At 46.4% G+C, this 17,827-nt stretch overlaps 1 protein-coding gene across 2 annotated transcripts in view; it reads right to left on the bottom strand.

Annotated features, from left to right (window-relative positions):
- Positions 1-17,827, bottom strand: part of ASCC2 (activating signal cointegrator 1 complex subunit 2) — a 39,954-nt gene that overhangs the window by 18,164 nt on the left and 3,963 nt on the right. For both annotated transcript variants that reach the window (XM_083145327.1, XM_083145328.1), the window contains exons 5-10: positions 16,228-16,357; positions 15,394-15,461; positions 13,421-13,528; positions 13,220-13,332; positions 10,612-10,686; positions 1,284-1,391 (exon numbers count right to left, since the gene is read on the bottom strand). In XM_083145327.1, coding sequence (XP_083001453.1) covers positions 1,284-1,391; positions 10,612-10,686; positions 13,220-13,332; positions 13,421-13,528; positions 15,394-15,461; positions 16,228-16,357 — 602 coding nt within the window. The remainder of the gene's footprint in view (positions 1-1,283; positions 1,392-10,611; positions 10,687-13,219; positions 13,333-13,420; positions 13,529-15,393; positions 15,462-16,227; positions 16,358-17,827) is intronic.

Below are 17,827 nucleotides of genomic sequence, written 5' to 3'. Positions count from 1 at the left end.
AACAAGATATTAGACAGTGTAAAACCGCTAGGGACACCAAAATAATGATGCCACTGTACAACGCACTGGTTAGACCTCATCTACAATTTTGAGTACAATTCTGGGCTCCTCACTCCAAAAAGGACATTATAGAACTGGAAAAAGGGTTGGAGTCATTAACCCCTTCAGTGGTGTTTTTTTGGGGGGGAGCGCTCCCCACTGGGCGAGTTTTTAATGGGGAGTGCTCCCTTAAATAAAACAAAAAACTCACCACTGCCTCCCCGGGTCCGGGCAGCGCCGCTGAACTGTCAATCAGCTGCTGCCCGGCCCTGCGCCCCGGTGCCCTGTCCCTGTCCCCAGCAGCCGGCTTGTCATAAGCCGGCGCCGGAGACTTGTATAGAAAAGCCGGAAGTGAGGGGGGAGGCGCGGCAGAGGGGAGGGAGCCGGGCAGCGCTGAAGCTGCCTGAGTTCAGCGATTGAACTCAGCCGCGCTGCCCGGCTCTAAAACAGTGACAATCCCGAGAATTTTACGGGCTTACCAGACTGGGCACACAGCCCGGAAAATTCTCAGGATTGCCACTGAAGGGGTTAAACTATGAGGACAGAGTAGCCGAGTTAGGAATGTTTACGCTGGAAAGAGACTTTACGGGGAGACATGCTTAACATATCAAGGGGACAATATAATGAACTGTCAGACACCCTATTTACTTTTAGGTCAGAGACTAGGACACGTGGGCATGCGCTCAGGCTGGAGGAGAGAATATTTTGTACCTTCCGAAGGAAAGGCTTTTTTACAGTAAGGGCAGTAAAAGTATGGAACTCTCTTTCAGAGGAAGTGGTGTCAGCAAACACAATAAATACATTTATAATAAAGGTTGGACAAACATTTATTGGATGAATACATCCAGGGGTACAACAGATAAACAATTTAACCCAAAGTGTAATCAAAATAAATTCAAAATGGAGACCCGCTAACGGGTCCTGTAAAAGGTTGAACTTGATGGACGTAATGCTGCGTACACAGGGTGAGATATTCCTTTCAGTTTTGACTATATAGTCAAAATTGAATTGAAATTGAGCGGTTTTCAGCCGCATTCAATGCCGATGCGCACTACCGTTGAGTGTTAATCAAAGAGAAAAATAGACTGTACAAGCAAGGCAATATAGTACAAATATATACTATATAGTTAAAATTTAATGTGTACACTGCTCTGTGTGATTCAATCCCAATCGAATCAAACAATAGTCACACGTGTATGCACATCCTAAGTCTTCTTTCAACCGACTGTAAACTACTATGTTACCTGTGTTCCAGGATGGGCTGTAGACATGTATTACTAATAATAATGTGAGAGATTTCCAACAATTTCTTCCTGGAATGAGACAGCCTTCTCCAGAGATCATGTTGCATGCTAAAAACAGAAAGAGAAAATATTTTATTATGTACAAAAAGAAGGACCATCTACAAAATAAGCATGTAAAACACATTAGACTACAAGACCAATGGACACATTTTGGTTGCTATTGTACCTGATGGTTTTAGAAATGCATATGGTCAATATACAGTAGGACTTGTGCTGCTTCTTCATTTAAGATTAGGTAGTACATGTAAAAAAAAAAAAAAAAAAAAAAATAGGATTTGTGGTGTTTAGCTGTTAAATCCTTTTCTCAGAGTCCATGGGATACACTAGAAACCATGGGTATAGAGTGAACAGAGTCTGTCCCCCAACGAGTTGATCTTTTGAACCTGCAACAGCATAGACTCCTCTTTCCCTATAACCATACCTCTACCCAGAAGCCAGTTAATTGCAAGCCCGAGGGGGGCATGGGCTGAGAAGGAGAGAGTACCCACTGTCCAATGGACTGCAAGAAAATCATTTGACAGGTAATTGGAATCCATGGGTATTCACAAAGTTGATCCTTCAGGAAGGGAATGCTTCAAAACCAACATATCTCTCGAGACGATGGTTTAAAAAAAAAAAAGGTAGAGACTTATTTAAGGAGCAGGAAACCAAGTGGCCATCTGGATAAATTGGTCCACAGAGCATAAAACACTTGCCATCCCAGGAAGTCCTAACTGACTAGGTGGAATGGGCACAAACCAAATCCTTATCCGGTTCGTTAGTCAAAGTTTAAGCCTGTTGGATCACCAGGCAGATCTAAAAAGTGACAGTTCTGTTTGGTAGCGGGCCAACCAAGTTTTTTAATTGTCGTACAGGACAAAACAGGAATGCATCCTAAAGATATCTCTCGTCCTAGCCACAGACGTGATCACATTGTATAAAGTACGTTTGTGGCTCTGCTCCGAAGGTATGACAAATGGACCATAGTTCCAAGATGTTTTATGGTTTCAAAAATTTCAGAAGCATCCAACAACCCATAGCAGGAAATGTCTTGAGACCTAAGATGGTGGGGGCATCGATCCGCATGGATAGAAGATCTAACTGAAAAGGTCTGGAGTGAAATGGACTAAACTACGCCATATCGAATGTGAATACCAATTTCTACAGCACTTGCATGTAGAGGTCAATCGAATCATGGCACATCTGCAAAAAATAACAGCATCTGCAACTACACTATCTTGTCTCTGAGGAGAAAGAATCTCTGGGACTCTGTCTATCAGAGCCCACAAATGTATTAACACTGGCAACGCTGCGTGAAGACTGCAAAACATAGATATCGCTGGCAGTCCTACAGAATGGGAACATGCTAATAGACATCCTTGATATCATCTAGTTGCAATTTCTGAATAATAGGTTTCAGGAATTCCATTCTGAATTGGAGAGCTTTGAGGAAAACTTTGAGGGATTTTAGATTGAGGATAGGGCAGAAGGATCCATCTGGCTTTGTGGATAAGAAACCAAATATGCTCAAGCTAAAATCCCTCCATGTTTTCCGCAGAAACACTAAACGCAGCCCTGTTGGAAGGCCTGTTGTGAAAAACTGGTTTGGCAGATGTTTCATGAAAGCCAAAGCTGAATCAATGATACATTGCTCTGTATTCAGGAGTCACAGGTCAGGAGGAAGGTCTGCAGGTGCACACATATACACCACACAGTGCATGTGAAGTGGCGGGAAAACCGTAAAAATCAGTATTGCAGTCTTAATATAATAAGTTCATAACTATATGCAAGGTGTTACCTATTACAAACACTTGGAAAATATCAGTATTCCAGAAGTACATAAAGGTGGAGAATGGTATGTGGTACAGAAAAGTCAAATGCAGAAACAGCAGTAGTCACAACAGCACAACATTAAAACAAAAGAACAGTTATTAAGAAATAAAAAATATTATCTCCCACATTCAGCACCAAGTTGTGGTTCAGGCAGACAAATTATAAAAACTTGCACCAGGAGGTGGGAGGTATAGGGAAGGCAGGAGTCCCTTTCTGAGGTAACAGCTCTGTTCTTGGGTAGCCCAGTACAGGGGGTGCGTCAAAGGGTGGTAGAGAAAAGAACAGGTAGAAAGCTCCACCCAGATCAGACGGCAACACAAAACCCGCCAAAACCGAGCGTAGGGGAGGCAGTGCAATGTCCCCCAGCCGGATTCAGAGAAAAGGAGAAAATGCAAGTACACAAAAATCCTCTTTTCTTTTTCATCCAGGATGGGTGTCAGTGGTACCATGGGAGTTTAAACAACTGCCCCGAGGGAAGGTAATGCTCAGACGGGAGAATTGTACACTGTCGGCATCAACAGAGGAAAATGGAAAAGGACCAAATGCTGCTGGAAAGAAATTACCAGAGACAAAAATCAAAGAAGGAAGAAAACTCAGGCCAAGAAAGTCAACCAAGGAAGGTCAAGGTGCATAAATGGACCCTGTAGCAGCAGATAGCCACAGTGTAAAACACCAACTGGGATCTACCAACAGTTTAGAACATCTGTATAGGAGAACCTGCATGGCCAGTCCTTGAAGTTCTGAAACATGCAAAACAACATTGGAAATTGGGGGGGGGGGGGGGGGGGCATGCCAGACTGAAGTCCCATGGAACTTTGAAGTCATGACGACAGATGACATGATTGCCAGGAAGAGAATTTTCCAAGTTTCCACACCTGTATGAGCTAGTGCTCTAGGTTGCGTTCGAAGGTCTATGCCCAGGAAAAAATGCAGCTGCTGCACAAGAAACCCTTGCACTTCAGGTTTGTCCTCAGTGAGCATCAAATGCCAAGTGTGGTTTATAATGAAATACGCAGAGGCTACAAAGCCAGGACTGTCTGGGTCGCCAATAGTGCCAGAAAAATAAGGAATTTGGTACTTACCAATAATTCCCTTTCTCCGAGGCAGCAGGGGACACTGCAGTCTACACGTGTGGGATAGTGTGGGTGCATTGGAGGAGTCGGCACTTTAAGAAATTTGAATACAGCTGGCTCCTCCCCCCGCTATCCCCCAGCAGACTCCAGTCTTAGAAACTGTGACCGAGAGAGGATAGGGGCCAGGGCTCGTTCCCTGGAAACAGAGGAGACACTTTGCAGAAGAAAAAAGATTAGTAAGAATAACTCATAACAAGAGCTCACAACTTGCAATCATCAAACATTCAATGTTTAAGTAAAACAACTTGTAAGATGGCAGGAATAAAGCGCTGGGAGGGCGTGCAGTGTCCCCTGCTGCCTCGGAGAAAGGGAATTACCGGTAAGTACCAAATTCCTTATTTCTCCTCCCAGCAGCAGGGGACACTGCAGTCTACACGTGTGGGATAGTACCAAAGCACTAAACCCGGGAGGGAGAGCGCTGAGAATCCTGCAAAACAGCTCTGCCGAAAGATGCCTCCGCACTGGCAAAGCTGTCAAACTTATAGAACTTGGCGAAGGTGCTAGCACCCACCCAAGTGGCCGCCCTACAAACCTGTGTAAGCGAAACACCTCTGGCCGCAGCCCACGATGTGCTTACGGACCTTGTTGAATGGGCGGAAATCCCTGAAGGGAGGACCTGGTTAGCCCTAGCATAGGCCTCCTTGATTGTGAGACACAGCCACCGAGCCAGCGTCTGCTTGGACGCCGGCCAACCCTTCTTTCCTGCTCCATACAACACGAAAAGACCATCTGTCTTTCTCCACGATGCCGTTCTGGAAACGTAGATACGCAGCGCGCGCACCACATCCAAGGATTTCATATCTCGCGAAAGGGCTGGAACCACAATAGGCTGGTTCACATGGAAGGAAGAAACCACCTTCGGAAGGAAACCCTGGCGAGTTCTGAGTTCCGCCCTGTCCTTATGGAAAACCAGAAACGGAGAACGACAGGAAAGAGCCCCAAGCTCCGACACCCTGCGGGCCGAAGCCAGCGCCATCAACATGACCGTTTTCCACGTTAAGAACCTTAGATCTACCGAATCCAAGGGCTCAAAGGTATCAGATCTTAGGAATTTCAGAACCAACTCCAAGTCCCATGGTTCCGAAGGCGGAACAAAGGGAGATTGTATACGAACAACCCCTTTTAAGAAGGTCTGTACCTCTGGAATTAGAGCCAATCTTCTGTGAAAAAACACCGATAGGGCAGACACCTGAACCTTCAAAGACGCCAGTCTGAGACCCTTCTCTGAACCAGACTGTAGGAACTCCAACAAACGAGAGAGATGAAACACCGCCTTTGGCGCTGATCTAGCTTCGCACCAGGCTATGTAGGATTTCCAAATCCTGTGATAATGAGATGCGGTTACCTCCTTTCTGGCCTTCAGCATAGTTGGAACCACAGACTGCGGTATTCCACGTCTCCTTAACAAGTCGGCTTCAACAGCCACGCCGTTAAACGTAGAGACTCTAAGCCGGGGTAGATGAATGGTCCTTGTTGCAGAAGATCCTGCCTGAGTGGCAGGCGCCACTGCACATCCGCTTGAAGAAGCTTGAGGTCCGAATACCAGGCCCGTCTCGGCCAGTCCGGGGCAATCAGAATGACTGAAGCGGACCCTCTTTTTATGCGTTTGAGCACTCTTGCTATGAGTGGAAACGGCGGAAACGCATATATCAGCTGGAAATGCCATGGGATGGAGAATGCATCCCCCGCCAGAGCTTCCGGGTCCCGAGACCTGGCACAATACAGAGGTAGCTTCCGATTCAGCCTGGAGGCCATCAAATCCATTTGAGGCATGCCCCACCGGACCGTCAACTGATGAAAAACCTCCGGATGAAGGGCCCACTCTCCTGGGTGGAAGTCCTGTCTGCTCAGATAATCCGCCTGCCAATTCTCCACACCCGGCAGAAACACCGCAGAAAATCGAGGGACAAACGCCTCGGCCCATTCCAAGATAGGACGCACCTCGCGCATGGCCGCACAACTCTTGGGTCCTCCCTGTCGATTTATGTATGCGACCGCAGTCGCATTGTCCGACTGGACTCTTACCGGACGTCCCCTGAGCAGGTTGTGTGCCTGACCCAAAGCCAACCTGATTGCTCTTAGTTCCAGGACATTTATCGGAAGCTTTGCCTCCTGCGCCGACCACCGACCCTGAAAAGTCTGGTTGAGAACAAAAGCTCCCCAGCCCCTGAGGCTGGCGTCGGTGGTCAGTATCGTCCAACTGCATGGACTGAAACTCCGGCCCTGGAGTAGATTGGGGGTATGAAGCCACCACTGAAGTGACTGACGAGCTGCTCTTGACAGGATAATCTTCCTGTGGATCTGTAGATGCGACCCTGACCACTGTGACAATAGGTTCCATTGGAACGTTCTGGTATGAAACCTGCCGTACGAGATGGCCTCGAAAGAGGCTACCATCATCCCCAGCATCTTGGTGCACAACAGGATCGAAACTCTGCGGGGAGCTAGAACCTGTCGTACCTTTAACTGCAGCGCCGCAATCTTGTCCATTGGAAGAAATACCGATTCCTGCGCCGTATCCAAAATAAGGCCCAGGAATTGAAGCCTTTGTGTTGGATTGAGTTGGGACTTGTTGAAGTTCAAGATCCAACCATTTTGGACCAGAAAAGAACATGTGGTTATAGCGTCTGCTATCAACTTGTCCTGAGATGATGCTTTTATCAAGAGATCGTCCAGGTACGGGACGATCGTTATCCCTTGTAACCTGAGTACCGCCACCATGCAGGCCATGATCTTGGTGAAGACCCTGGGAGCGGACGACAGGCCGAAGGGCAGAGCCCTGAATTGAAAATGAGAAGCCTGTATTGCGAACCTTAGAAACCTCTGGTGAGATTCCCAAATAGGGACGTGTAAATAGGCGTCCTTTATGTCTAGCGACATAAGGTATTCTCCCGGTTCCAGTGATGCAATCACGGACCGTATGGACTCCATCTTGAACCTGTTGTAACAGATGTATTGGTTTAAGTCCTTGAGGTTTAGGATATGCCTTACGGAGCCGTCCGGTTTGGGGACCACGAACACACTGGAGTAAAACCCCTGTCCCCTCTGATGTTCTGGTACGGTATTATTACAGAAGCGTTCAAAAGCTTTTGAACTGAATCCTGTAAGGCCTTTTTTGTCTGATCCAGCTTTGGAAGGCCCATTGGAAAGAATCTTACTGGAGGTGGCGCTGAAAATTGGAGTCTGTATCCCTGTGCAATAATCTGCAAGACCCACTCGTCCCTGCAGTGAGTCTTCCAAACCTGAGGGAACAACAACAGACGAGCGCCCACCCTGGATTCTCCCACTAGAGCCGGAAGACCGTCATGCCACGGTCTTGTCGGAAGCCTTGGGCTCCTGGCGACGTGCTAGGGCAGCAGCGGCCGCGGCTGTTCCCGCACCTCTACCTCTGCGGCCTCTAAAGGCCGTAAAACCTCCTCTGGGCCTGCCTCTAAAGGCAGAGGAGCCTCGAAAGGACTGAGTGAGGGACCGCCTCTTAGGCGGGGGTGCGGCTGTAGGCAAGAATGTAGACTTACCCCCCGTGGCCTGGGAGATAAGTTTATCGAGCTCTGGCCCGAAAAGCATATCTTCAACAGCTTTTTTAATTTCAGCCTAAGCCTGCCATGACCTCAACCAGACCGACCGTCTGGCCACCACAGCTGACGCAGAGATTCTGGCTCCTAGAGACGAAATGTCTGCCGCTGCCTCACCTATGTAAGTTGAAGCATCCCTGATGCCTTCCGCCATAGGCAACAAATCTGCCACAGGAATGTTTTGTTCCAGACCAGCCACAAGATCAGCGGCCCATTGCTCCATCGCTCTGGCCACCCAAGCAGAGGCCAACGCAGGACGCAACAGGACCCCTGCCGTGGAATAAATGGTCTTTAGTGAGCAGTCTAAACGCCTATCCTGCGCCTCTTTCAAAGACGCCACCCCGGGAACAGGCAGTGTGGCTCGCTTAGACAGCCTGGATAGCGAGATATCCGGAGTGGGAGGAGTCTCCCACCTAGCCCTGGATTCAGGAGAAAAGGGATATAGAGTCTTTAGGCGAGCTGACACCTGGAATTTCCTATCCGGACACTTCCATATAGAGAGGAGAGGAGAGTCTAATTCCTCCGAATCCGGAAAACACAACTCCTGTCTTTGAGAGCGACCAAAAATGGACACCTGGGGAGTGACCTCAGGCTGCTCTAATTTCAGGGTGGACCTAACTGCTCTGATAAGCCCCTCCACACCCTGTGATTCATCCTCCCCTATATCCAAGGGTTGGATATCCTCCACAGGGGGAAGAACCTCTCCTTCCTCTATAGTATAATCCTCATGGTCTGAATCATCAGCCAAAAACAGAGAGGGCATACAGCAGCAGCCGAAGGTCTCTTAGCAGGACCTGCCATAGACTGAGTTAATGAGTCCACTGACTGAATTAAGGATTGAGCCCATGCAGGCTCTGCAGAGGCCAATCTAGAAAGCTGAGTCTGAAACACCTCTCTATCCTTCCCAGAGGCAGCCATTTCAGCATTCAGATTAGACAGCAGTGATTGCAGCACATCTGAGGAAACAGCAGCTGCCTGCACAGGTGCTGCAGGGGCAGCAGTAATTTGAGAAGCTTTGTAGCAAATCTCACAGAGGGAGCACCCTCTAACATGTTGTGTGTATTGCTGCTTGCAGCTCTTGCAGGAATAAACCTTCAAAGCAGCCTTAGATGAAGTTGCTTTTCCTGCCATCCTGCCCAGTTAATGTAACAAAACTGACACACACACCAAACACCAGTCACACAAGAAAACCCCAAATACAGCCCAACAGCAGGGAAATACCCAGTAAAGTAGCCCTGAAGTCTGGCAAGTTACAGGGGAAGAGGAGCCAAACAATAACCCCCGATTCTTGTGTGTAATATGTGCCCCTTAAGACTCACAGTGTCCCTGTAGTCCGCTGGGGAGCGCTGAGCTGCACAGGTAACAGAGGTCCCGTTCTGTACAGCAACTGCAGAGAGAGAGCACCGCAAAGGCCACCTCACAGCTCAAAGGCACCGAGAGAAAGAGAGAGAAGCAAGCTCCGCCCTCCTCTCTTACGCTGAGGCGCCAAATCCAAGCCCGCCCCAAACAGCCGGCATCCTGGAGGGTGCGCTGACGTCACTACCGCGACTCAGCTCTCTCTGCCACCGACCATCGCACTCAATGGCCGCCCCCTATCTGGCGCACAGCGCCCTTACTTGTCACCGGCGTCCCTGGAGTTCGGGGGAGATAGCCCAGGACCCGCGACGCACGCCGCATGCAGCTGCGGACGGGTCCCCGGAACGGAGGCTCCGGTGGCTGGACTGTGGAGGGAGGCTGCATGCAGGCCCGACCACGTCCCTCCAGGGTCCCGCGTCGCAGACAGGCATTCCCAGCCTGTCTGTGTCCAAGATATATAAAAAAAAAAACAAATTAAGAAATAAAAAACCTAGTCTCCTTAGGAGACATAGCCCGGGAGTCCGACTCCTCAGGGCACTTTTTCTAAGACTGGAGTCTGCTGGGGGATAGCGGGGGGAGGAGCCAGCTGTATTCAAATTTCTAAAAGTGCAGACTCCTCCAATGCACCCACACTATCCCACACGTGTAGACTGCAGTGTCCCCTGCTGCTGGGAGGAGAAATGGCTTGGACTTTGATTGCATGAAATGTTAGTAAATGCCCAAAAATAGAACCACCACCGTTATGGCACCCCAACCTGGGAGACTGCAGTTTGTCACCTTGGCTTGAGTCATTGCATCTGCAAAGAGGGCAAAAATGCTTGGAAACCAGCCATTAACTTTAGAGATTGTAAAAAACTGAAACAAATTAATTGCAGCTCAGAAAAATGTGCCCACTCATTGGGCATCAAAAAAAATAAAACTGGTTGTTGGGGCAGAGTCTTCAACAATTAACTATTTGATGCCCACACTCCTTGGCTCATCCTATAACCATGGATGACAGAGATTATTAAATTTGTTACTACTTTACTGTTGCTACATTTTTCAATTCCACTTTCTCCTAATGTACAGGACACAATGGCTGTGGCCTATCGTATCCTAAATGAAAGAGGTGCTGCCAACAGCAAGGTCTATACTTGCATCTGATGCTCAACTGTAATAACATCACACGTACTTTAAAGGTTTATTAGAACACTATTTTATAATATTTAATTTTTAAATACACATCCTTGGGGGGGGGGGGGGTGTATTTGGGATGTTTCTTGGTCATCCTTGCTTTGTTACCTCAACAACTGCTCTTGTAAAGATGTTGTGCAAAAAATATTTTTTTTAGATAGGAAAATAGCACATGTTAAAATAGGTTGAGGATGTTGGAGTATGAATAGAAATTATATTTACCTTTTATCCTCAAACTTCCTTTTTATTATGGCAGATTCAAGTTCTGGGCAGAATAGCTCATAGAAAGAGCTCAGTCTGAAAAGAAGAAAATTCATATTATAAAAGCAGTGGTAGCACCAAGCTGTGTGCTTAATAACCCTGGGGAGCCTCAGGTTAGTGGTCCAGGACCAAATCAAATTATTTATTGTCAAGGTGATTGGCAGACACTAGCACATATCATTTATAATAAGCGCTGATTATTATTTATGTAGAACTAATTAAAATAAAACCAATTCCATAAATAATAAAAGATAGAAAAACATAAAAAAGAGACAAAAAAAAATAAAAAATAATGCACCTGTAATGAAAAAATATATATTAAAAAAGTAAACAATGTTTACAACTCTTCCTTGAAGAGTTTTGTAGTCCGTCTATGGTTCTAAACACTGTCCCTAGCTATTTGGGTCCTTTGGCTGCGTGGGTCAAGTTGGGAGACGGCAGGGTGTTTGAGACACCTCTCCCTCCACTCTGCCCAGTAAGCTCTGGCGCATGCAGGGGCGCTGACTGATGATGTCACATCGCTTCTCCATCTTGTCTCAGCAGCACTAGAGCGATCAGACTCTATTGTGCATGCCCAGATCCAGGGGTGAATTTAGGGGTCAGGCCGCCCCTAGGCACAACATTTTTGGCCGCCCCCCCCTACATATGCCCAGTTAAGCTGTAACACAACTTGTGGGGGGAGGGACAACATGGGGACGGGAGGGAAAGAAGGGACACAGGAAATGGGAACAAGAGGGGGTCACAGATCATAATGTGTGACACAGGACTTTTGCACATAGGGGGGAGAGAAGGGACCTAATACTTAGGGGAGGGGGTGACACAGGGCAAAGGCACACAAGGGGGGAAACAGGGTAGGGTGAACACATGGCCTAGACACATGGGGGGGTGGGAGAGGAGGGACACAGGAATGGGGACATGAGGAGAGAGGAGTGGAAGGTCACAGGACCTGGCACATGAGGGGGAGAGATGGGGCACAGGACCTTAGGCAATTAGGAAAAGATTAAGCCACCCCTGGAGTGTCAGGACCGCAGACTGCATATATATATGTATATATATATATATATATATATATATATATATATATATATATATATATATATATATATATATATATATATATATATATATATATATATATATATATATATATATATATATATATCAGTTTTGTAGCCCGGCACTCGTACCAACAGGAAAGGTGGCGATGTTAGCTTGCCCGGGTGCCCGCGCAGAGAGCCGTGGGATTCTCAGATATAAACAATGAAGTAGAACGTCACTCCGGGGCTTGTGGATAACAAAAGTTTTAATTCAGCGTTATGTCAACGCGTTTCGGGTATAACCCGTCGTCAGGACATGTCCTGACGACGGGTTATACCCGAAACGCGTTGACATAACGCTGAATTAAAACTTTTGTTATCCACAAGCCCCGGAGTGACGTTCTACTTCATTGTTTATATCTGAGAATCCCACGGCTCTCTGCGCGGGCACCCGGGCAAGCTAACATCGCCACCTTTCCTGTTGGTACGAGTGCCGGGCTACAAAACTGCTATATATATATATATATACACACACACACACACACACATAATTACACAGTAAGTGCCTAAACAGATTATTATTATTTTTTTAATCTACATCCCTTTACCTGGACCTAGCTTGTAGTTTGGTCGGGTGAGGAGCAGTTAATTTGTGCCATGGCTGACCCTGTTTTAACTGTGTGGACTGTCTGTGGAGCACAGGCAGCACTTCCTGCACAGGGATGTGTGACCCAATAGCTCCGCCCCCAAAACACCGCTGGCTGGGACTGGGGGCATTACCTTTGAAAGACCCTGACAGAAACACCACGAGAGGAGGTGGGGGCTGAAACACAAGAGTAACTGCTAGCGCTGTCCCCAGCTATTAGAGGCACGTTGCACCTGCCAGTCAAACAGGCAGCTGCTGAACGTCCGTTGTGCCACTGCATTCACGGAGGGGAGGAGATGTACTGTACTTTACCTGACCGCACATCACTCCTCCGCTCCTCTCAAACAGTGCCTTTGTCATTGTGTGTGTGCATGTCAGAGCGGGAGGGTAGAGGCGGGTAACGAGCGACGCTGCCGCTGACATATGATGAATCATGTCAGCGGTGTAACTTGCCGCTTCCCACCCGCTCTGCCATGCTGCTATTTAAAAGAATGGCAGCCCGCTGTGCCGCCCTTGAATGGTGCCGCCCTGAGGCCCGTGCCTCACGGGCCTAGGCACAAATCCGGGCCTGCCCAGATCTCCCGAAAAAATTGTGTGATGAACATTTTTTTAGTCGATTGCTGGCAGCAGTGCAACGTTGTGGAGTCAGACTCCACTGCACATTGCACTGCTGCCCCCATCGCTGGACTCCAAAAGGTAAGTATTAAAGAGAATGGGGACAGCGCATGCGGAGTGGGAATCTCTGGGACAAGTGTGCCCCGCACACTGCACCCATTCTTAATATGCCCCATGCAAGGGATGTATTCACCAAAGCTTGGAGAGGAAGAGATAAAATGTGAGAGCAAAAGTAATAAACATAAACCTGATTACGTGTCACTAGACATACCTGCTGAGGAAGTTATGTTTCTGTAGCGTGCGAGAAGCATCTGGAAAATTTTCAAGAAAGGCCCAGATTGTGCTAGATGTGTCACAGAGATAAAGCACTGCATCCTGCAGCTCCTGTGCAGGGGAAGAGAACGGAATACACGTAAGGGCAGCTCTAGAGAATGTTTACTATAATAGTGTATGGGAAGCCTACTCTGCCAACCTGCTCTGGCATATCTAGTGGTGTTGTCGGATTCCGGTCTCCCAGCTTCAGAGGTTCCTCACATTCATCATGCTGAAGCCCACACACCTTCATAATGGAGCTGAACACCTTAGGAAGACAGTGACAGAACATATGCTAAACCTTCATTAAAAGTAATGTTACGCCATTATTAATGCTTTTCCAGATGAATTCCTAGAGTTCTAAAAAAAAATATTTATGTATGCAAATGTAATGGACTGCTTTGGTCAGCTTTCAGACATTGAAATAAAATTAGAGGCTCTAAATATTTTCCTATAAGAACTTATTTTGGCCAGGCTAAGTAGGCAGCTCTTTCCCTTTTGTTGGTTTGTACTGTATCTTGATAGGTCAATCATGACCACCAACCCTATACCACCAATTACTTTCTGTCAGTTTATGTACTGAACCATAGTGAAGCTATTCTCACCCAATGACAAGAGTAGCTAGTTGGATAATGGGTACAGTGGTGGAGATGAAGAACCTTTAATGGACCCAGGATAATGGCGGACTGCTTACCCCTCCCCAAAAAATCCATAAGATCTTTCCCAGGTGGTTCCCAAAACCAATGAAGTAGATAGTAAAGTTTAGAGGCCTAATCCCTTATTAACTTTAGAATCCTGGAGAGCGCCAAGTTTAACTATTGTTTGTCCAGCCCCCAAACCAGGAAGGACATACCAGTTTATATTTTGAAAAACATAGATAGATAGATAGATAGATAGATAGATAGATAGATAGATAGATAGATAGGACAATGATGCAAAGGGTACATATACTTATGTTGTAAAATAATATTAATTTAACTGGTTAATACATCTTGTACATCTACTGTATGTGGCCAAATGTGCAGGACTGAGATACCTATTTTGAGCAGTATTCAGCCATCATCTCCGTGAAACCCCCTCGCCGTATTCAATGTTTGGACCGAATCCTCACCCGTGAGAGGCCGGTGAAGATCCTCTTAAATGATGAGGTTCGCCACAAATGTGGCAAATGCACTGCATTCTGTGGTGAGCCTCGTCATTTTAATGCCCACACTCGCCTTTTCCACTTTGCCTCAGGGAACCAGCAAGTAGATATACGGTGAGTGAACCTCGCCTCAGGGAAAGTGTTGAATACACAGACGGCGAGTTATCGCCACTTCTCGCCGTCGAGAATTGAATACCCCTCTTTCTGTGCCTGTTGCAATACCTTATATGTCCCAATCTAAAACTGCAGTGATCCTATGGAAGGTGCAGTTTTCCTACTATACTTGCGCTTGTGTGTCTGGAAATTCAGCCACTTGCACAAAAATGTGCAACACTCCCGCGATAAACCTACTGTACAGCACATTTTTGCACACGCTAGTAGCCACAGTTCAGGAATGCCCATCACTTTTCCACTACCTTATGGATACTGTCTAAATCCATCATGACATTATAGTTGTGCTTACATGCGCCTTATGAGTTTTCAGAAGTTTTTGTAAGGTTGCAAATAATCAAGACTTCTGCTCATAGTGCATTATTTTACAGCTTCTTGCCTTTTACTTTCACTTTAAAAGCCCTCATAAAACTTTGATAGCTTCAAATGTCATAAATGGCCTGCAGTCAGCATTTGGCACACTTAGTGTTATCTTTATTTAAAATGGGGTTATTGTTGCTTAAACTATAGTCCAGTGGTCTCAACCTCGGTCCGCAAGACACCGAAAAGCTCACTCAAGGTCATCAAGCAGGTGCTAAGGCGCCCTCTGTACTCACGGACACATTTTAAAAGATCCACAGTATGGAGCAAAATAGATCACTTGCAGTTATGTGTAATTTTTCAGACCTAGGTCTCGGGGGAAATCGGGAATTTACCCCAATCCATCACAGATATAGGAGAGCCCCAAGTATCTATCTATCTATCTATCTATGGTGTATTTATCGGTCTTCCATATCACTTCTACTGAAATCTCAAGTGACAGCTGGTTTGTTCCTTACCAGTAGTAATGTTGGTACACTGTCATCCAGATCCTGGTAATAACTAGGTTGTTGCTGGAAAACATTACCTGTGAATATACATATGCAGAAAATAAATATAAAATAGGCAACCATTTCTTAAAACATGGGATCTGAAACTGGGCGAAAAGGTGAGGAGACCAATTGGATTATTTCATTTGACACGCGCTTGCTCTACTAGTGTTGGTGTTTAGGAGACCCAGTACAAGTTAATTTCCCATTGGTGCAGATGCCCTTTCTATGATGGGGATTGGCGTACCCATTTTATGCGGACAGTGCTCAAACACCCCCGTAACCAGTTTTATATCTAGCGGCAAAGCGCTCTCCTCCATTCATTCTGGTCATAGGTTCTTAATCGTTTGTTCTGGTTTCACCTGTCCCCAGCCCAGATCTCGAGATACAAAATAAGCTCTGCTGTGCCATTTGAATAATGCTGCTAAGTCAGTTATTTAAGTGCTGGGCCGCACATAGTGGCCAAGCAGGTCTCGTTCAGCGTTATGGCCGGATCCTGCAGAACAGGATCCGCCACTGCCAACTGAATTACTAGTGTTACATAGTATGGCACAGCCACAGTGTGTGAACACATACATTGTAAAATCCGCCCATACTACTGTCCAATCCCGCCGTTAGTGTGTGGGTGGCCGCATAGGAGCCTGTGTACGGAACGGTACCCGCTTGACTGCTATGTTGGGTCCAAGAAAACAAGAAAAGGGATACTAAAATACAAAAGCTATAAAGCAGCACGATGAAGATAAGGTTGCATGAAAGTTATGCACAAAGAACATGATTAACTAGGTACACAATAACATTGCTCACCAATCATTTTTTGCAAAAGAGCAGAGTTGCCTTTCCCAAAGAGGACACACATATCCAATAGTTTTGGGATATCCAACAGAAAGTTGTTGTACAAAATCTCTCCAAACACAGAGGGGGTGATGAAATGATCCTGTGAGGAGACATGGAGCGTGGGCATAAAACACACTAATGTCACATAAAGCCTCTCATGTCAATGCCAATATACTGTATTATAGGAAAATAATAATAATCAATATGTCTATCATACCATACTGCAGGTTTTATTTTCCTATGGGGTCCATTCTATTCAGCATGCTTTGAATAGATTTAGGAGGGAGCTCGAGGAGCTACTCACATCAGCGCACTGGTAAACCTACAGTTTTGTGTCACAGGAAAATGCTGAAACATTCCTGTGTGGCAGGGAAAGGGCTCCTATTCAATGTTATGGAGCAGATTTTTGTCAAGCCAACATGGACATTTGAGAGAGAACCCTCCCCCCCCCCCCCCCCCCCCCAAAAAAAAGACAGCTTTGAGATCAAGTCTTACATTAAGCCCTATGTATCAATAGCCTAATAAAAAAGGGATTTCACAGAAATTTCCTGCAAATGGCTAACAATTGCTGCAAACAGCAGTCCCCGTTATTCTCAATGGGGGCTGTAGTCTACATCTATGGACAAAGCTTCAAGAAGCTGAGATAGTGGTAGCTGTTTTATGCCTATGGAGATGTATCTCGCCGCAGGGGAGCTTTTTGGAAACGGTCACCGTGTGCATGCATAGTGTCAGGAAACAATAGAGAAGTAAGACTCTTCCGATGTGCAGCGGGGGTATTTTATAGGGACAGAGCTTTACCTTAAGTGATGACTCTTTAGAAACGGTTACTACAGTGGGATAATCATGTAAAAGATTTGCTCCCACTGCAACATAAAATGACATCACTTCTGAGTTTACCACATTCAGTGTTACTATGGATGCATTTAAAATCTTCAGCAAGCCATGGTTTATCAATGTGATAACAGCCGTGTCAGTCTGTTAAAGCCATTATACAAATGATCATAAATACTCTAGAGGGGAGATTTAAATACGCATCATGTAGATGTAGCTTCCCTTTTAAATGCACTGCAATATTAAATTCACTGCATTTTACCAAGTACTTAACCTGCACATCTCCACTACGAAGGCCTGTGGGATAGACACAGTAAACGGCATCTCCTGGGATAATTGCTGGGTGCAATGCTGTTACTGCCCACGGAATGCCTGCAACTAGCCCCAAAGTACTAGTTAAACTGGATTTTTTTGTTCACACACTCAGGAGGTCGTACGCAGAAATCCCCTCGTCATGGGCTAGAGCAGGGGTCCTCAAACTATTTTGCTCTGGGACCCCATCAGGCAATAAAAATAATTAGAGGACCCCAGCAAGTTACTGCAGAAGATCATCACATCACGTGTGGAGTCAGCAGACCGCACATACATGGCAGCATTGTGGAGGCACAACATGATGGGAGGAGTCTAAAATAACAGACAATTCAACAGATTTTTGAATCACTGTGAGATTAGAAAAGTCATCAGCCTGATGGTCAGCAACATGGAGTCGCGACCCCATGCTGAGAAGGTCGGGACCCAC

Source organism: Crinia signifera, chromosome 1, assembly GCF_055691185.1.
Source record: "Crinia signifera chromosome 1, ASM5569118v1, whole genome shotgun sequence".
Classification (NCBI taxonomy): Eukaryota; Metazoa; Chordata; class Amphibia; order Anura; family Myobatrachidae; genus Crinia; species Crinia signifera.
This window is presented reverse-complemented; position numbering and strand designations above follow the sequence as displayed.